This window comes from Clupea harengus, unplaced genomic scaffold (genome assembly GCF_900700415.2).
Source record: "Clupea harengus unplaced genomic scaffold, Ch_v2.0.2, whole genome shotgun sequence".
Lineage (NCBI taxonomy): Eukaryota > Metazoa > Chordata > Actinopteri > Clupeiformes > Clupeidae > Clupea > Clupea harengus.
The window spans coordinates 6,174-27,548 of record NW_024880168.1 but is presented as its reverse complement, the minus strand read 5'-3'; the positions used below and the strand labels follow the sequence as shown (position 1 = coordinate 27,548).

The window sequence follows — 21,375 nt, the reverse complement described above, 5'->3', positions numbered from 1 at the left end:
GTGTGTGTATGTGTGACCAAATTCAAATTCAAATCCTGGTTGAGGATCAACACAACAAAAGCTGAAATGTGAGGTTGTTTATCATGATCCATGTGTAGTATTAAAAAACAAACAATCAAAACAAATTAAAAAACAAACACAGGCAGACTGGTTGGCATCTCCATATCATTTTCAAATGACACTTGAGATAAGACACAAGGAACAGGATTTAGACGGAAGTTATGTAGACCACGTCAGTTAACAAACAGGACAAATGTGTGTGTCATGTACAGAGGGGGGTGGGGTAGGCCGGGGTGGTGGAGGGGTGGAGGGGAAGGCACAGGAGGAAATGTGTGTAAATGACTGCAGGTCCATTGAGGTGAAGTCAAAGATTTATTTACAAATACAAAACTCCTTTACATCCTTCACATCTGTATGATTCAATCACCTTCACACAATCACATTGTTACAGTGTGCGTGTGTGTGTGTGCATCTGTGCGTGCGTGCTTGTGTATATGTGTCATTTCACACTCTGAAGAAAGGATTGGACATGATAGAGACACTACACTACCACTTAGTCAACAGTTATACCACCACAAATACTAATCATTAGAATACAGACAATCACACATTTAATCCTCACTATGTTTCATTTACAGTCATTGGACTTCATTCTCCTTGTCACATGAAGTGGCGTGTGTGTGAGGCCCATGTGTCCATGGTGTGTGTGTGGGCAGCTCTGTCTGTGAGTGTGTGTGTGTGTGTGTGTGTGATCTTTGAACCACATTTTCTTTGTTTTATAGTAAGTGATGACTTGATTTGGAAAATGAAACTGAGTATTATAAACACCTAATTATTGTGGTGCGAAGTGATTAGAGACACCGTTTGTATCACTGTAGCATAAGTTTAGCACCGTAATGCGTAACGTTGTGTACCTGTAGAAAGAAAATAATGTGTTGGGCCTCCATTAAATTAGTCACGCTTCGGTACTGTTACAAAGGTTTTTCTTTTTGTGCTTTTTTTTTTGCTGCATGTGAGGCAAAACAAAAAGATATACAGCGTTACCAAACGGCTTTGTCACCGTAGGAAGCATCAGTATTTCACAACACACCTGATTCATTCAGTGCGCGATCGATACTGGGAATCAAAAGCTTCTCAAATTCCCAGAGTTTCTTGTCGACGAACAGCTGGTCTTTGGAGAGTTGTCCTTGCAGTGGCACCCTGACATGGATGATGCGGCATACATCGAACGGGACGTTAAAGACGAGTCCGAACTGCTTCAGTGTGGTGTGTACTGAAGTCTGCTCCACGCTCCGGGGGTTGATGAGCACCTTTGTGGGGTTAAACACGTGCTTCCTGTCCGGCTCTCGGTAGACATGCTCCAGGATGTTCACACCAGGCACACTCCTCCACCGAGGCAGACGAAATCGGCCGCTGTCATCGAACTGCGTTTTGGGGAAAATGTGGTTCTCGATCTTGAAGACCCCTGCGTTGGGACGCTGCTGCTGTAAAATGCCCATTAAGTTCTCCAGGTTGGCATGCTTGTAAGGCATAATGATCTCATCAATGTCATTCATCAGAAGGTACTTTGACTGGTACATGTATCTGTATATGCATTCATTCAGAGTGGTCAGCTGTCCATAATAATGAATGTCCCCATGGTGTAAGTCATAACTCCAGCCAGTAGATGGCTTAAGGAACTTGTCTATTGGCCAAGGCACAACCTCCAGCATACCCTCTTTACTGTAGTACTTGAGAATTTTCTCAACGTCTGGTCCACAGCTGGTGTTGTAGATGACAACCCTCTGAACCCCTATAAGCTTGTACACCTCCATGGTTTGTGCAAATTGGAGGGCATTATTGTACACCCCAAAAAGGTTAGATATGCATACAGTAAAGTTGTACTTAAACGATTCCTTGACCTCCTGGTTTTGGATCGATAAAAATGTCAAATTGTGAAAGGCGTATGGGTTAGCTGTTATGCTGACACGTGTGGCTTGCTGCAACGCTGGACTCAGGCACAACACGTCTGAAGTCACAAAAGGAAAGCCGAAGTCATCGCTGTGCTGGTGAACTTTTGCCTGGAAAGATTGCACTGACCCGGAGCCCCATCAGCCTTAGCATCAACGTTAGCATCAGCCTTAGCGTTAGCACATAGGACACAGTAGAGCGGCTGCAGCTCCTGCCTGCAGATGATGCTGATCACCCTGATGGCCCCGCCCAGTCTGTGGTCCTTAAAGGCAGATACCATGAGGTGCCTGGAGAATGGGATGGGGGTGATGGTGTCCGTGGGCGTCCGTTGCCGTGGCTGCAGTGCAAACTGTACTGAGGCTTTTTCTCCGTTAATCAGGGTTATCACATGCTCCCACTTCAGCATCAGAAGGATGGCTAAGGCACCGATGCCAACCAGCAGCGCCAGCTTCCTCTGCATCATGTTTGTTCAGTCCGCTGGGATACAGCATGTACAATCTGCACAGCCAAAGATGACATAGTGAGACACAAAATGACTCAAGAACACTTTCATGTACACACACAGACAGAAACACACTCACACACAGACAGAAACACACTCACACACAGACAGAAACACACTCACACACAGACAGAAACACACTCACACACAGACAGAAACACACTCACACACAGACAGAAACACACTCACACACAGACAGAAACACACTCACATACAGACAGAAACACACTCACACACAGACAGAAACACACTCACACACAGACAGAAACACACTCACACACAGACAGAAACACACTCACATACAGACAGAAACACACTCACACACAGACAGAAACACACTCACACACAGACAGAAACACACTCACACACAGACAGAAACACACTCACATACAGACAGAAACACACTCACACACAGACAGAAACACACTCACACATACAGACAAACACACTCACACATACAGACAGAAACACACTCACATACAGACAGAAACACACTCACACACAGACAGAAACACACTCACATACAGGCAAATTATCACATTTACAGACACGCTCATGAGTCTTGTCTAAATGTAACAAGCCGACTAATTAATGGTTAGGAAATTTGCCTTTGCAAACACCACAAGTAACACAGCTGGCAGCAGCACTTATTGAGGCCAGTTAGCTTGAGAACTGATGGAATTATTTGGTGATGTTATGCTGTAAATGCTGTTTTTGAAAATTCTGTGGGGTTTGTGATGTGGAGCAAAAAACTACATAGTGGATAACCTGAGAAGGTAGTGGGAAAGACAGGTGTGGTTATCTCTCCGTCAAGACGCGTAGATACAGGTGTGGTTATCTCTCCGTCAAGACCGTTTTTTTAAATGTCATAACCTCATAAAACTACTCTGTAGTTTTTGTCTCCATAAGAGATCTATTGGTTTGCCAAAAGGACAGTAACTGTTTATGGAATTCCTAACCTGCCTATGCTTGGCACTATAGCACAACGTTCAAGACTACATAATAAAATGATAAAATTAAATATATACTGTACATCACGAAATTAAGCAGGGAAGATATTGATACAGCTAACCAGGCACCATACCAGAAACACTCCAGTAGTAAACTAGGCTAGTGTTACCTCATGAAATGGTCTCCTAAGGCAGTCTAAAGCTAACGTTAGTCTGCTATAGCAATATTAGCTAGCTGGATAGAGGGGTGAAATGATGGCATTTTTACACACACAGGATACACAATATATGGACATTAATTCATCCTGAAAGTATTCAGTTTGGTTAGGTATCGTAATTTCTCATCAAGTGTTATATTATTAATGAAAATTATTTTTGGTTGATGAGAAGTGCCATTGAACCGGCTCACATAGGATTTTCTCCTCTTCTTTATACAATCCCCTAGGTCCGGCCATGATCCGTTGCCCACTGGATCTGTGCAAATAATATATTTCTTGTCTCTCCCTCAAGCTCCTACCCTTCCACGTCAGAACAGAGACGGCAAGTTCCGACATCAGAAAAAAAGAGTGGCAGCGTAACAAAAACATGCGTGTAATTTCATCCTATCACAGTATGAGTAGATTTCATTTCAGCGTTAATCATGACTTTATGGTTACACAGTGCTTCTCTCGACTCCCAAAGCTCTTTGCATACCTGATGAGGGAACTCACCTCAGAGACGGCAAAGAAATCTCCTTTCCTGGATCGGAGGGTGTTGTAATCTCCCAGTTCTCTAATGCCTAAAGGCCCTGAAGAACTTGCCCTATCAAGCCAAACCAGATGATTCTTTCCAGTGCAAAAGGGTTTGACACGATAAGAGAGCACTTAACATGAAAGCAGGGCGGAACTGCATGGAGGGAGTGTAACTAACCTTTAGATTATGTTTGTTAACACAAGCACACCAACATGTACAGTAGAGCCTTTAACATCTTTTTGTTTCCCTGTGTAATCAAAACCAATAACTGTAATCAAAACCAATAACACAATTTTTTGTGACAAAAAAGTCACTCAGTCACACTCTCTTTCTCTCTCACACACACACACACAAACACACACGTAACCGCACTCTCTCTGTCTCTCGATAAAACAATCAACCAAAAAAAAAAACACTATGTTAAAAGAGCGGTGTGACACAGGGTTAAGTACGCCTACTACAGTGAGACACAAGCAAGTGTTTAGGTTTTCATCAACCCCTTTACTGAACCGTGTGTGTGTGTGAGGGTGTGGGTGTGTGTGTGTGTGTGGCATCTCCTTGGTGGGCTAGCCACAGTTTGAGCACGAAACGTTTACAGACACACAACGCAGGTCAGGCCTGTGGAAACGTGGACACTCTCATCTAAAGGTGTACGCTCGTGTGTGTGTGTGTGTGTGTGTGTGTGTGTATGTGTGACCAAATTCAAATTCAAATCCTGGTTGAGGATCAACACAACAAAAGCTGAAATGTGAGGTTGTTTATCATGATCCATGTGTAGTATTAAAAAACAAACAATCAAAACAAATTAAAAAACAAACACAGGCAGACTGGTTGGCATCTCCATATCATTTTCAAATGACACTTGAGATAAGACACAAGGAACAGGATTTAGACGGAAGTTATGTAGACCACGTCAGTTAACAAACAGGACAAATGTGTGTGTCATGTACAGAGGGGGTGGGGTAGGCCGGGGTGGTGGAGGGGTGGAGGGGAAGGCACAGGAGGAAATGTGTGTAAATGACTGCAGGTCCATTGAGGTGAAGTCAAAGATTTATTTACAAATACAAAACTCCTTTACATCCTTCACATCTGTATGATTCAATCACCTTCACACAATCACATTGTTACAGTGTGCGTGTGTGTGTGTGCATCTGTGCGTGCGTGCTTGTGTATATGTGTCATTTCACACTCTGAAGAAAGGATTGGACATGATAGAGACACTACACTACCACTTAGTCAACAGTTATACCACCACAAATACTAATCATTAGAATACAGACAATCACACATTTAATCCTCACTATGTTTCATTTACAGTCATTGGACTTCATTCTCCTTGTCACATGAAGTGGCGTGTGTGTGAGGCCCATGTGTCCATGGTGTGTGTGTGGGGCAGCTCTGTCTGTGAGTGTGTGTGTGTGTGTGTGTGTGATCTTTGAACCACATTTTCTTTGTTTTATAGTAAGTGATGACTTGATTTGGAAAATGAAACTGAGTATTATAAACACCTAATTATTGTGGTGCGAAGTGATTAGAGACACCGTTTGTATCACTGTAGCATAAGTTTAGCACCGTAATGCGTAACGTTGTGTACCTGTAGAAAGAAAATAATGTGTTGGGCCTCCATTAAATTAGTCATTCGCTTTTTTTTTTTTGCTGCATGTGAGGCAAAACAAAAGATATACAGCGTTACCAAACGGCTTTGTCACCGTAGGAAGCATCAGTATTTCACAACACACCTGATTCATTCAGTGCGCGATCGATACTGGGAATCAAAAGCTTCTCAAATTCCCAGAGTTTCTTGTCGACGAACAGCTGGTCTTTGGAGAGTTGTCCTTGCAGTGGCACCCTGACATGGATGATGCGGCATACATCGAACGGGACGTTAAAGACGAGTCCGAACTGCTTCAGTGTGGTGTGTACTGAAGTCTGCTCCACGCTCCGGGGGTTGATGAGCACCTTTGTGGGGTTAAAAACGTGCTTCCTGTCCGGCTCTCGGTAGACGTGCTCCAGGATGTTCACACCAGGCACACTCCTCCACCGAGGCAGACGAAATCGGCCGCTGTCATCGAACTGCGTTTTGGGGAAAATGTGGTTCTCGATCTTGAAGACCCCTGCGTTGGGACGCTGCTGCTGTAAAATGCCCATTAAGTTCTCCAGGTTGGCATGCTTGTAAGGCATAATGATCTCATCAATGTCATTCATCAGAGGTACTTTGACTGGTACATGTATCTGTATATGCATTCATTCAGAGTGGTCAGCTGTCCATAATAATGAATGTCCCCATGGTGTAAGTCATAACTCCACCAGTAGATGGCTTAAGGAACTTGTCTATTGGCCAAGGCACAACCTCCAGCATACCCTCTTTACTGTAGTACTTGAGAATTTTCTCAACGTCTGGTCCACAGCTGGTGTTGTAGATGACAACCCTCTGAACCCCTATAAGCTTGTACACCTCCATGGTTTGTGCAAATTGGAGGGCATTATTGTACACCCCAAAAAGGTTAGATATGCATACAGTAAAGTTGTACTTAAACGATTCCTTGACCTCCTGGTTTTGGATCGATAAAAATGTCAAATTGTGAAAGGCGTATGGGTTAGCTGTTATGCTGACACGTGTGGCTTGCTGCAACGCTGGACTCAGGCACAACACGTCTGAAGTCACAAAAGGAAAGCCGAAGTCATCGCTGTGCTGGTGAACTTTTGCCTGGAAAGATGTGCACTGACCCGGAGCCCCATCAGCCTTAGCATCAACGTTAGCATCAGCCTTAGCGTTAGCGCATAGGACACAGTAGAGCGGCTGCAGCTCCTGCCTGCAGATGATGCTGATCACCCTGATGGCCCCGCCCAGTCTGTGGTCCTTAAAGGCAGATACCATGAGGTGCCTGGAGAATGGGATGGGGGTGATGGTGTCCGTGGGCGTCCGTTGCCGTGGCTGCAGTGCAAACTGTACTGAGGCTTTTTCTCCGTTAATCAGGGTTATCACATGCTCCCACTTCAGCATCAGAAGGATGGCTAAGGCACCGATGCCAACCAGCAGCGCCAGCTTCCTCTGCATCATGTTTGTTCAGTCCGCTGGGATACAGCATGTACAATCTGCACAGCCAAAGATGACATAGTGAGACACAAAATGACTCAAGAACACTTTCATGTACACACACAGACAGAAACACACTCACACACAGACAGAAACACACTCACACACAGACAGAAACACACTCACACACAGACAGAAACACACTCACACACAGACAGAAACACACTCACACACAGACAGAAACACACTCACATACAGACAGAAACACTCACACACAGACAGAAACACACACATACAGGCAAATTATCACATTTACAGACATTCATGACACGCACCACAAATAACACAGCTGGCAGCAGCACTTATTGAGGCCAGTTAGCTTGAGAACTGATGGAATTATTTGGTGATGTTATGCTGTAAATGCTGTTTTTGAAAAATTCTGTGGGGTTTGTGATGTGGAGCAAAAAAATACATAGTGGATAACCTGAGAAGGTAGTGGGAAAGACAGGTGTGGTTATCTCTCCGTCAAGACGCGTAGATACAGGTGTGGTTATCTCTCCGTCAAGACCGTTTTTTTAAATGTCATAACCTCATAAAACTACTCTGTAGTTTTTGTCTCCATAAGAGATCTATTGGTTTGCCAAAAGGACAGTAACTGTTTATGGAATTCCTAACCTGCCTATGCTTGGCACTATAGCACAACGTTCAAGACTACATAATAAAATGATAAAATTAAATATATACTGTACATCACGAAATTAAGCAGGGAAGATATTGATACAGCTAACCAGGCACCATACCAGAAACACTCCAGTAGTAAACTAGGCTAGTGTTACCTCATGAAATGGTCTCCTAAGGCAGTCTAAAGCTAACGTTAGTCTGCTATAGCAATATTAGCTAGCTGGATAGAGGGGTGAAATGATGGCATTTTTACACACACAGGATACACAATATATGGACATTAATTCATCCTGAAAGTATTCAGTTTGGTTAGGTATCGTAATTTCTCATCAAGTGTTATATTATTAATGAAAATTATTTTTGGTTGATGAGAAGTGCCATTGAACCGGCTCACATAGGATTTTCTCCTCTTCTTTATACAATCCCCTAGGTCCGGCCATGATCCGTTGCCCACTGGATCTGTGCAAATAATATATTTCTTGTCTCTCCCTCAAGCTCCTACCCTTCCACGTCAGAACAGAGACGGCAAGTTCCGACATCAGAAAAAAAGAGTGGCAGCGTAACAAAAACATGCGTGTAATTTCATCCTATCACAGTATGAGTAGATTTCATTTCAGCGTTAATCATGACTTTATGGTTACACAGTGCTTCTCTCGACTCCCAAAGCTCTTTGCATACCTGATGAGGGAACTCACCTCAGAGACGGCAAAGAAATCTCCTTTCCTGGATTGGAGGGTGTTGTAATCTCCCAGTTCTCTAATGCCTAAAGGCCCTGAAGAACTTGCCCTATCAAGCCAAAACAGATGATTCTTTCCAGTGCAAAAGGGTTTGACACGATAAGAGAGCACTTAACATGAAAGCAGGGCGGAACTGCATGGAGGGAGTGTAACTAACCTTTAGATTATGTTTGTTAACACAAGCACACCAACATGTACAGTAGAGCCTTTAACATCTTTTTGTTTCCCTGTGTAATCAAAACCAATAACTGTAATCAAAACCAATAACACAATTTTTTGTGACAAAAAAGTCACTCAGTCACACTCTCTTTCTCTCTCACACACACACACAAAACACACGTAACCGCACTCTCTCTGTCTCTCGATAAAACAATCAACCAAAAAAAAAAACACTATGTTAAAAGAGCGGTGTGACACAGGGTTAAGTACGCCTACTACAGTGAGACACAAGCAAGTGTTTAGGTTTTCATCAACCCCTTTACTGAACCGTGTGTGTGTGTGAGGGTGTGGGTGTGTGTGTGTGTGTGGCATCTCCTTGGTGGGCTAGCCACAGTTTGAGCACGAAACGTTTACAGACACACAACGCAGGTCAGGCCTGTGGAAACGTGGACACTCTCATCTAAAGGTGTACGCTCGTGTGTGTGTGTGTGTGTGTGTGTGTGTGTGTGTGTGTGTGTGTGTGTGTGTGTGTGTATGTGTGACCAAATTCAAATTCAAATCCTGGTTGAGGATCAACACAACAAAAGCTGAAATGTGAGGTTGTTTATCATGATCCATGTGTAGTATTAAAAAACAAACAATCAAAACAAATTAAAAAACAAACACAGGCAGACTGGTTGGCATCTCCATATCATTTTCAAATGACACTTGAGATAAGACACAAGGAACAGGATTTAGACGGAAGTTATGTAGACCACGTCAGTTAACAAACAGGACAAATGTGTGTGTCATGTACAGAGGGGGGTGGGGTAGGCCGTGGGAGGGGTGGAGGGGAAGGCACAGGAGGAAATGTGTAAATGACTGCAGGTCCATTGAGGTGAAGTCAAAGATTTATTTACAAATACAAAACTCCTTTACATCCTTCACATCTGTATGATTCAATCACCTTCACACAATCACATTGTTAGTGTGCGTGTGTGTGTGTGCATCTGTGCGTGCGTGCTTGTGTATATGTGTCATTTCACACTCTGAAGAAAGGATTGGACATGATAGAGACACTACACTACCACTTAGTCAACAGTTATACCACCACAAATACTAATCATTAGAATACAGACAATCACACATTTAATCCTCACTATGTTTCATTTACAGTCATTGGACTTCATTCTCCTTGTCACATGAAGTGGCGTGTGTGTGAGGCCCATGTGTCCATGGTGTGTGTGTGGGCAGCTCTGTCTGTGAGTGTGTGTGTGTGTGTGTGTGTGTGATCTTTGAACCACATTTTCTTTGTTTTATAGTAAGTGATGACTTGATTTGGAAAATGAAACTGAGTATTATAAACACCTAATTATTGTGGTGCGAAGTGATTAGAGACACCGTTTGTATCACTGTAGCATAAGTTTAGCACCGTAATGCGTAACGTTGTGTACCTGTAGAAAGAAAATAATGTGTTGGGCCTCCATTAAATTAGTCACGCTTCGGTACTGTTACAAAGGTTTTTCTTTTTGTGCTTTTTTTTTTGCTGCATGTGAGGCAAAACAAAAAGATATACAGCGTTACCAAACGGCTTTGTCACCGTAGGAAGCATCAGTATTTCACAACACACCTGATTCATTCAGTGCGCGATCGATACTGGGAATCAAAAGCTTCTCAAATTCCCAGAGTTTCTTGTCGACGAACAGCTGGTCTTTGGAGAGTTGTCCTTGCAGTGGCACCCTGACATGGATGATGCGGCATACATCGAACGGGACGTTAAAGACGAGTCCGAACTGCTTCAGTGTGGTGTGTACTGAAGTCTGCTCCACGCTCCGGGGGTTGATGAGCACCTTTGTGGGGTTAAAACGTGCTTCCTGTCCGGCTCTCGGTAGACATGCTCCAGGATGTTCACACCAGGCACACTCCTCCACCGAGGCAGACGAAATCGGCCGCTGTCATCGAACTGCGTTTTGGGGAAAATGTGGTTCTCGATCTTGAAGACCCCTGCGTTGGGACGCTGCTGCTGTAAAATGCCCATTAAGTTCTCCAGGTTGGCATGCTTGTAAGGCATAATGATCTCATCAATGTCATTCAGCAGAAGGTACTTTGACTGGTACATGTATCTGTAATGCATTCATTCAGAGTGGTCAGCTGTCCATAATAATGAATGTCCCCATGGTGTAAGTCATAACTCCAGCCAGTAGATGGCTTAAGGAACTTGTCTATTGGCCAAGGCACAACCTCCAGCATACCCTCTTTACTGTAGTACTTGAGAATTTTCTCAACGTCTGGTCCACAGCTGGTGTTGTAGATGACAACCCTCTGAACCCCTATAAGCTTGTACACCTCCATGGTTTGTGCAAATTGGAGGGCATTATTGTACACCCCAAAAAGGTTAGATATGCATACAGTAAAGTTGTACTTAAACGATTCCTTGACCTCCTGGTTTTGGATCGATAAAAATGTCAAATTGTGAAAGCGTATGGGTTAGCTGTTATGCTGACACGTGTGGCTTGCTGCAACGCTGGACTCAGGCACAACACGTCTGAAGTCACAAAAGGAAAGCCGAAGTCATCGCTGTGCTGGTGAACTTTTGCCTGGAAAGATGTGCACTGACCCGGAGCCCCATCAGCCTTAGCATCAACGTTAGCATCAGCCTTAGCGTTAGCGCATAGGACACAGTAGAGCGGCTGCAGCTCCTGCCTGCAGATGATGCTGATCACCCTGATGGCCCCGCCCAGTCTGTGGTCCTTAAAGGCAGATACCATGAGGTGCCTGGAGAATGGGATGGGGGTGATGGTGTCCGTGGGCGTCCGTTGCCGTGGCTGCAGTGCAAACTGTACTGAGGCTTTTTCTCCGTTAATCAGGGTTATCACATGCTCCCACTTCAGCATCAGAAGGATGGCTAAGGCACCGATGCCAACCAGCAGCGCCAGCTTCCTCTGCATCATGTTTGTTCAGTCCGCTGGGATACAGCATGTACAATCTGCACAGCCAAAGATGACATAGTGAGACACAAAATGACTCAAGAACACTTTCATGTACACACACAGACAGAAACACACTCACACACAGACAGAAACACACTCACACACAGACAGAAACACACTCACACACAGACAGAAACACACTCACACACAGACAGAAACACACTCACACACAGACAGAAACACACTCACACACAGACAGAAACACACTCACACACAGACAGAAACACACACTCACACACAGACAGAAACACACTCACACACACAGACAGAAACACACTCACACACAGACAGAAACACACTCACACACAGACAGAAACACACTCACACACAGACAGAAACACACTCACACACAGACAGAAACACACTCACACACAGACAGAAACACACTCACACACAGACAGAAACACACTCACACACAGACAGAAACACACTCACACACAGACAGAAACACACTCACACACAGACAGAAACACACTCACACATACAGGCAAATTATCACATTTACAGACACGCTCATGAGTCTTGTCTAAATGTAACAAGCCGACTAGTTCATGGTTAGGAAATTTGCCTTTGCAAACACCAAAAATAACACAGCTGGCAGCAGCACTTATTGAGGCCAGTTAGCTTGAGAACTGATGGAATTATTTGGTGATGTTATGCTGTAAATGCTGTTTTTTGAAAATTCTGTGGGTTTGTGATGTGGAGCAAAAAACTACATAGTGGATAACCTGAGAAGGTAGTGGGAAAGACAGGTGTGGTTATCTCTCCGTCAAGACGCGTAGATACAGGTGTGGTTATCTCTCCGTCAAGACCGTTTTTTTAAATGTCATAACCTCATAAAACTACTCTGTAGTTTTTGTCTCCATAAGAGATCTATTGGTTTGCCAAAAGGACAGTAACTGTTTATGGAATTCCTAACCTGCCTATGCTTGGCACTATAGCACAACGTTCAAGACTACATAATAAAATGATAAAATTAAATATATACTGTACATCACGAAATTAAGCAGGGAAGATATTGATACAGCTAACCAGGCACCATACCAGAAACACTCCAGTAGTAAACTAGGCTAGTGTTACCTCATGAAATGGTCTCCTAAGGCAGTCTAAAGCTAACGTTAGTCTGCTATAGCAATATTAGCTAGCTGGATAGAGGGGTGAAATGATGGCATTTTTACACACACAGGATACACAATATATGGACATTAATTCATCCTGAAAGTATTCAGTTTGGTTAGGTATCGTAATTTCTCATCAAGTGTTATATTATTAATGAAAATTATTTTTGGTTGATGAGAAGTGCCATTGAACCGGCTCACATAGGATTTTCTCCTCTTCTTTATACAATCCCCTAGGTCCGGCCATGATCCGTTGCCCACTGGATCTGTGCAAATAATATATTTCTTGTCTCTCCCTCAAGCTCCTACCCTTCCACGTCAGAACAGAGACGGCAAGTTCCGACATCAGAAAAAAAGAGTGGCAGCGTAACAAAAACATGCGTGTAATTTCATCCTATCACAGTATGAGTAGATTTCATTTCAGCGTTAATCATGACTTTATGGTTACACAGTGCTTCTCTCGACTCCCAAAGCTCTTTGCATACCTGATGAGGGAACTCACCTCAGAGACGGCAAAGAAATCTCCTTTCCTGGATCGGAGGGTGTTGTAATCTCCCAGTTCTCTAATGCCTAAAGGCCCTGAAGAACTTGCCCTATCAAGCCAAACCAGATGATTCTTTCCAGTGCAAAAGGGTTTGACACGATAAGAGAGCACTTAACATGAAAGCAGGGCGGAACTGCATGGAGGGGTGTAACTAACCTTTAGATTATGTTTGTTAACACAAGCACACCAACATGTACAGTAGAGCCTTTAACATCTTTTTGTTTCCCTGTGTAATCAAAACCAATAACTGTAATCAAAACCAATAACACAATTTTTTGTGACAAAAAAGTCACTCAGTCACACTCTCTTTCTCTCTCACACACACACACACAAACACACACGTAACCGCACTCTCTCTGTCTCTCGATAAAACAATCAACCAAAAAAAAAAACACTATGTTAAAAGAGCGGTGTGACACAGGGTTAAGTACGCCTACTACAGTGAGACACAAGCAAGTGTTTAGGTTTTCATCAACCCCTTTACTGAACCGTGTGTGTGTGTGAGGGTGTGGGTGTGTGTGTGTGTGTGGCATCTCCTTGGTGGGCTAGCCACAGTTTGAGCACGAAACGTTTACAGACACACAACGCAGGTCAGGCCTGTGGAAACGTGGACACTCTCATCTAAAGGTGTACGCTCGTGTGTGTGTGTGTGTGTGTGTGTGTGTGTATGTGTGACCAAATTCAAATTCAAATCCTGGTTGAGGATCAACACAACAAAAGCTGAAATGTGAGGTTGTTTATCATGATCCATGTGTAGTATTAAAAAACAAACAATCAAAACAAATTAAAAAACAAACACAGGCAGACTGGTTGGCATCTCCATATCATTTTCAAATGACACTTGAGATAAGACACAAGGAACAGGATTTAGACGGAAGTTATGTAGACCACGTCAGTTAACAAACAGGACAAATGTGTGTGTCATGTACAGAGGGGGGTGGGGTAGGCCGGGGTGGTGGAGGGGTGGAGGGGAAGGCACAGGAGGAAATGTGTGTAAATGACTGCAGGTCCATTGAGGTGAAGTCAAAGATTTATTTACAAATACAAAACTCCTTTACATCCTTCACATCTGTATGATTCAATCACCTTCACACAATCACATTGTTACAGTGTGCGTGTGTGTGTGTGCATCTGTGCGTGCGTGCTTGTGTATATGTGTCATTTCACACTCTGAAGAAAGGATTGGACATGATAGAGACACTACACTACCACTTAGTCAACAGTTATACCACCACAAATACTAATCATTAGAATACAGACAATCACACATTTAATCCTCACTATGTTTCATTTACAGTCATTGGACTTCATTCTCCTTGTCACATGAAGTGGCGTGTGTGTGAGGCCCATGTGTCCATGGTGTGTGTGTGGGCAGCTCTGTCTGTGAGTGTGTGTGTGTGTGTGTGTGTGATCTTTGAACCACATTTTCTTTGTTTTATAGTAAGTGATGACTTGATTTGGAAAATGAAACTGAGTATTATAAACACCTAATTATTGTGGTGCGAAGTGATTAGAGACACCGTTTGTATCACTGTAGCATAAGTTTAGCACCGTAATGCGTAACGTTGTGTACCTGTAGAAAGAAAATAATGTGTTGGGCCTCCATTAAATTAGTCACGCTTCGGTACTGTTACAAAGGTTTTTCTTTTTGTGCTTTTTTTTTTGCTGCATGTGAGGCAAAACAAAAAGATATACAGCGTTACCAAACGGCTTTGTCACCGTAGGAAGCATCAGTATTTCACAACACACCTGATTCATTCAGTGCGCGATCGATACTGGGAATCAAAAGCTTCTCAAATTTCTTGTCGACGAACAGCTGGTCTTTGGAGAGTTGTCCTTGCAGTGGCACCCTGACATGGATGATGCGGCATACATCGAACGGGACGTTAAAGACGAGTCCGAACTGCTTCAGTGTGGTGTGTACTGAAGTCTGCTCCACGCTCCGGGGGTTGATGAGCACCTTTGTGGGGTTAAACACGTGCTTCCTGTCCGGCTCTCGGTAGACATGCTCCAGGATGTTCACACCAGGCACACTCCTCCACCGAGGCAGACGAAATCGGCCGCTGTCATCGAACTGCGTTTTGGGGAAAATGTGGTTCTCGATCTTGAAGACCCCTGCGTTGGGACGCTGCTGCTGTAAAATGCCCATTAAGTTCTCCAGGTTGGCATGCTTGTAAGGCATAATGATCTCATCAATGTCATTCATCAGAAGGTACTTTGACTGGTACATGTATCTGTATATGCATTCATTCAGAGTGGTCAGCTGTCCATAATAATGAATGTCCCCATGGTGTAAGTCATAACTCCAGCCAGTAGATGGCTTAAGGAACTTGTCTATTGGCCAAGGCACAACCTCCAGCATACCCTCTTTACTGTAGTACTTGAGAATTTTCTCAACGTCTGGTCCACAGCTGGTGTTGTAGATGACAACCCTCTGAACCCCTATAAGCTTGTACACCTCCATGGTTTGTGCAAATTGGAGGGCATTATTGTACACCCCAAAAAGGTTAGATATGCATACAGTAAAGTTGTACTTAAACGATTCCTTGACCTCCTGGTTTTGGATCGATAAAAATGTCAAATTGTGAAAGGCGTATGGGTTAGCTGTTATGCTGACACGTGTGGCTTGCTGCAACGCTGGACTCAGGCACAACACGTCTGAAGTCACAAAAGGAAAGCCGAAGTCATCGCTGTGCTGGTGAACTTTTGCCTGGAAAGATGTGCACTGACCCGGAGCCCCATCAGCCTTAGCATCAACGTTAGCATCAGCCTTAGCGTTAGCACATAGGACACAGTAGAGCGGCTGCAGCTCCTGCCTGCAGATGATGCTGATCACCCTGATGGCCCCGCCCAGTCTGTGGTCCTTAAAGGCAGATACCATGAGGTGCCTGGAGAATGGGATGGGGGTGATGGTGTCCGTGGGCGTCCGTTGCCGTGGCTGCAGTGCAAACTGTACTGAGGCTTTTTCTCCGTTAATCAGGGTTATCACATGCTCCCACTTCAGCATCAGAAGGATGGCTAAGGCACCGATGCCAACCAGCAGCGCCAGCTTCCTCTGCATCATGTTTGTTCAGTCCGCTGGGATACAGCATGTACAATCTGCACAGCCAAAGATGACATAGTGAGACACAAAATGACTCAAGAACACTTTCATGTACACACACAGACAGAAACACACTCACACACAGACAGAAACACACTCACACACAGACAGAAACACACTCACACACAGACAGAAACACACTCACACACAGACAGAAACACACTCACACACAGACAGAAACACACTCACACACAGACAGAAACACACTCACACAGACAGAAACACACTCACACACAGGCAGAAACACATCACACACAGACAGAAACACACTCACACACAGACAGAAACACACTCACATACAGACAGAAACACACTCACACACAGACAGAAACACACTCACACACAGACAGAAACACACTCACACACACACAGAAACACACTCACATACAGACAGAAACACACTCACACACAGACAGAAACACACTCACACATACAGACAGAAACACACTCACACATACAGACAGAAACACACTCACATACAGACAGAAACACACTCACACACAGACAGAAACACACTCACATACAGGCAAATTATCACATTTACAGACACGCTCATGAGTCTTGTCTAAATGTAACAAGCCGACTAGTTCATGGTTAGGAAATTTGCCTTTGCAAACACCAAAAGTAACACAGCTGGCAGCAGCACTTATTGAGGCCAGTTAGCTTGAGAACTGATGGAATTATTTGGTGATGTTATGCTGTAAATGCTGTTTTTGAAAATTCTGTGGGGTTTGTGATGTGGAGCAAAAAACTACATAGTGGATAACCTGAGAAGGTAGTGGGAAAGACAGGTGTGGTTATCTCTCCGTCAAGACGCGTAGATACAGGTGTGGTTATCTCTCCGTCAAGACCGTTTTTTTAAATGTCATAACCTCATAAACTACTCTGTAGTTTTTGTCTCCATAAGAGATCTATTGGTTTGCCAAAAGGACAGTAACTGTTTATGGAATTCCTAACCTGCCTATGCTTGGCACTATAGCACAACGTTCAAGACTACATAATAAAATGATAAAATTAAATATATACTGTACATCACGAAATTAAGCAGGGAAGATATTGATACAGCTAACCAGGCACCATACCAGAAACACTCCAGTAGTAAACTAGGCTAGTGTTACCTCATGAAATGGTCTCCTAAGGCAGTCTAAAGCTAACGTTAGTCTGCTATAGCAATATTAGCTAGCTGGATAGAGGGGTGAAATGATGGCATTTTTACACACACAGGATACACAATATATGGACATTAATTCATCCTGAAAGTATTCAGTTTGGTTAGGTATCGTAATTTCTCATCAAGTGTTATATTATTAATGAAAATTATTTTTGGTTGATGAGAAGTGCCATTGAACCGGCTCACATAGGATTTTCTCCTCTTCTTTATACAATCCCCTAGGTCCGGCCATGATCCGTTGCCCACTGGATCTGTGCAAATAATATATTTCTTGTCTCTCCCTCAAGCTCCTACCCTTCCACGTCAGAACAGAGACGGCAAGTTCCGACATCAGAAAAAAAGAGTGGCAGCGTAACAAAAACATGCGTGTAATTTCATCCTATCACAGTATGAGTAGATTTCATTTCAGCGTTAATCATGACTTTATGGTTACACAGTGCTTCTCTCGACTCCCAAAGCTCTTTGCATACCTGATGAGGGAACTCACCTCAGAGACGGCAAAGAAATCTCCTTTCCTGGATCGGAGGGTGTTGTAATCTCCCAGTTCTCTAATGCCTAAAGGCCCTGAAGAACTTGCCCTATCAAGCCAAACCAGATGATTCTTTCCAGTGCAAAAGGGTTTGACACGATAAGAGAGCACTTAACATGAAAGCAGGGCGGAACTGCATGGAGGGGTGTAACTAACCTTTAGATTATGTTTGTTAACACAAGCACACCAACATGTACAGTAGAGCCTTTAACATTTTTGTTTCCCTGTGTAATCAAAACCAATAACTGTAATCAAAACCAATAACACAATTTTTTGTGACAAAAAAGTCACTCAGTCACACTCTCTTTCTCTCTCACACACACACACACAAACACACACGTAACCGCACTCTCTCTGTCTCTCGATAAAACAATCAACCAAAAAAAAAAAACACTATGTTAAAAGAGCGGTGTGACACAGGGTTAAGTACGCCTACTACAGTGAGACACAAGCAAGTGTTTAGGTTTTCATCAACCCTTTACTGAACCGTGTGTGTGTGTGAGGGTGTGGGTGTGTGTGTGTGTGTGGCATCTCCTTGGTGGGCTAGCCACAGTTTGAGCACGAAACGTTTACAGACACACAACGCAGGTCAGGCCTGTGGAAACGTGGACACTCTCATCTAAAGGTGTACGCTCGTGTGTGTGTGTGTGTGTGTGTGTGTGTGTATGTGTGACCAAATTCAAATTCAAATCCTGGTTGAGGATCAACACAACAAAAGCTGAAATGTGAGGTTGTTTATCATGATCCATGTGTAGTATTAAAAAACAAACAATCAAAACAAATTAAAAAACAAACACAGGCAGACTGGTTGGCATCTCCATATCATTTTCAAATGACACTTGAGATAAGACACAAGGAACAGGATTTAGACGGAAGTTATGTAGACCACGTCAGTTAACAAACAGGACAAATGTGTGTGTCATGTACAGAGGGGGGTGGGGTAGGCCGGGGTGGTGGAGGGGTGGAGGGGAAGGCACAGGAGGAAATGTGTGTAAATGACTGCAGGTCCATTGAGGTGAAGTCAAAGATTTATTTACAAATACAAAACTCCTTTACATCCTTCACATCTGTATGATTCAATCACCTTCACACAATCACATTGTTACAGTGTGCGTGTGTGTGTGTGCATCTGTGCGTGCGTGCTTGTGTATATGTGTCATTTCACACTCTGAAGAAAGGATTGGACATGATAGAGACACTACACTACCACTTAGTCAACAGTTATACCACCACAAATACTAATCATTAGAATACAGACAATCACACATTTAATCCTCACTATGTTTCATTTACAGTCATTGGACTTCATTCTCCTTGTCACATGAAGTGGCGTGTGTGTGAGGCCCATGTGTCCATGGTGTGTGTGTGGGGCAGCTCTGTCTGTGAGTGTGTGTGTGTGTGTGTGTGTGATCTTTGAACCACATTTTCTTTGTTTTATAGTAAGTGATGACTTGATTTGGAAAATGAAACTGAGTATTATAAACACCTAATTATTGTGGTGCGAAGTGATTAGAGACACCGTTTGTATCACTGTAGCATAAGTTTAGCACCGTAATGCGTAACGTTGTGTACCTGTAGAAAGAAAATAATGTGTTGGGCCTCCATTAAATTAGTCATGCTTTTTTTTTTTGCTGCATGTGAGGCAAAACAAAAAGATATACAGCGTTACCAAACGGCTTTGTCACCGTAGGAAGCATCAGTATTTCACAACAACCTGATTCATTCAGTGCGCGATCGATACTGGGAATCAAAAGCTTCTCAAATTCCCAGAGTTTCTTGTCGAGAACAGCTGGTCTTTGGAGAGTTGTCCTTGCAGTGGCACCCTGACATGGATGATGCGGCATACATCGAACGGGACGTTAAAGACGAGTCCGAACTGCTTCAGTGTGGTGTGTACTGAAGTCTGCTCCACGCTCCGGGGGTTGATGAGCACCTTTGTGGGGTTAAAAACGTGCTTCCTGTCTGGCTCTCGGTAGACATGCTCCAGGATGTTCACACCAGGCACACTCTCCACCGAGGCAGACGAAATCGGCCGCTGTCATCGAACTGCGTTTTGGGGAAAATGTGGTTCTCGATCTTGAAGACCCCTGCGTTGGGACGCTGCTGCTGTAAAATGCCCATTAAGTTCTCCAGGTTGGCATGCTTGTAAGGCATAATGATCTCATCAATGTCATTCATCAGAAGGTACTTTGACTGGTACATGTATCTGTACATGCATTCATTCAGAGTGGACAGCTGTCCATAATAATGAATGTCCCCATGGTGTAAGTCATAACTCCAGCCAGTAGATGGCTTAAGGAACTTGTCTATTGGCCAAGGCACAACCTCCAGCATACCCTCTTTACTGTAGTACTTGAGAATTTTCTCAACGTCTGGTCCACAGCTGGTGTTGTAGATGACAACCCTCTGAACCCCTATAAGCTTGTACACCTCCATGGTTTGTGCAAATTGGAGGGCATTATTGTACACCCCAAAAAGGTTAGATATGCATACAGTAAAGTTGTACTTAAACGATTCCTTGACCTCCTGGTTTTGGATCGATAAAAATGTCAAATTGTGAAAGGCGTATGGGTTAGCTGTTATGCTGACACGTGTGGCTTGCTGCAACGCTGGACTCAGGCACAACACGTCTGAAGTCACAAAAGGAAAGCCGAAGTCATCGCTGTGCTGGTGAACTTTTGCCTGGAAAGATGTGCACTGACCCGGAGCCCCATCAGCCTTAGCATCAACGTTAGCATCAGCCTTAGCGTTAGCGCATAGGACACAGTAGAGCGGCTGCAGCTCCTGCCTGCAGATGATGCTGATCACCCTGATGGCCCCGCCCAGTCTGTGGTCCTTAAAGGCAGATACCATGAGGTGCCTGGAGAATGGGATGGGGGTGATGGTGTCCGTGGGCGTCCGTTGCCGTGGCTGCAGTGCAAACTGTACTGAGGCTTTTTCTCCGTTAATCAGGGTTATCACATGCTCCCACTTCAGCATCAGAAGGATGGCTAAGGCACCGATGCCAACCAGCAGCGCCAGCTTCCTCTGCATCATGTTTGTTCAGTCCGCTGGGATACAGCATGTACAATCTGCACAGCCAAAGATGACATAGTGAGACACAAAATGACTCAAGAACACTTTCATGTACACACACAGACAGAAACACACTCACACACAGACAGAAACACACTCACACACAGACAGAAACACA

General features: G+C 43.9%; 2 protein-coding genes and 3 pseudogenes across 2 annotated transcripts; all 5 read right to left on the bottom strand.

The window, feature by feature from the left end:
• Nucleotides 1-734: 734 nt before the first annotated feature.
• Nucleotides 735-2,413, bottom strand: LOC122131481. The gene is made up of 2 exons (XM_042706211.1): nucleotides 2,186-2,413; nucleotides 735-2,060 (listed from the first exon to the last, which is right to left on the bottom strand). The coding sequence occupies exons 1-2, from the start codon at nucleotides 2,411-2,413 to the stop codon at nucleotides 1,080-1,082; spliced, it is 1,209 nt and encodes a 402-aa protein (XP_042562145.1). The 3' UTR covers nucleotides 735-1,079.
• A 3,402-nt stretch (nucleotides 2,414-5,815) lies between these two features.
• On the bottom strand, nucleotides 5,816-7,352 carry LOC122131485 (annotated as a pseudogene).
• Nucleotides 7,353-10,001: 2,649 nt separating this feature from the next.
• Nucleotides 10,002-11,835, bottom strand: LOC122131484 (annotated as a pseudogene).
• A 2,937-nt stretch (nucleotides 11,836-14,772) lies between these two features.
• LOC122131483 lies at nucleotides 14,773-16,600 on the bottom strand. Its single transcript, XM_042706213.1, has one exon. The coding sequence runs from the start codon at nucleotides 16,441-16,443 to the stop codon at nucleotides 15,118-15,120; it is 1,326 nt and encodes a 441-aa protein (XP_042562147.1). The 5' UTR covers nucleotides 16,444-16,600; the 3' UTR covers nucleotides 14,773-15,117.
• A 3,329-nt stretch (nucleotides 16,601-19,929) lies between these two features.
• Nucleotides 19,930-21,375, bottom strand: LOC122131480 (annotated as a pseudogene).

Excerpts from the sequence above, each read along its gene's own strand:
- LOC122131481 (XM_042706211.1), bottom strand. The coding sequence starts at position 2,413 with ATGATGCAGAGGAAGCTGGCGCTGCTGGTTGGCATCGGTGCCTTAGCC. Across the intron at positions 2,061-2,185 it reads GACTGGGCGGGGCCATCAGG|GCAAAAGTTCACCAGCACAG; the intron begins GTGATCAGCATC and ends CAATCTTTCCAG.
- LOC122131483 (XM_042706213.1), bottom strand. The coding sequence starts at position 16,443 with ATGATGCAGAGGAAGCTGGCGCTGCTGGTTGGCATCGGTGCCTTAGCC.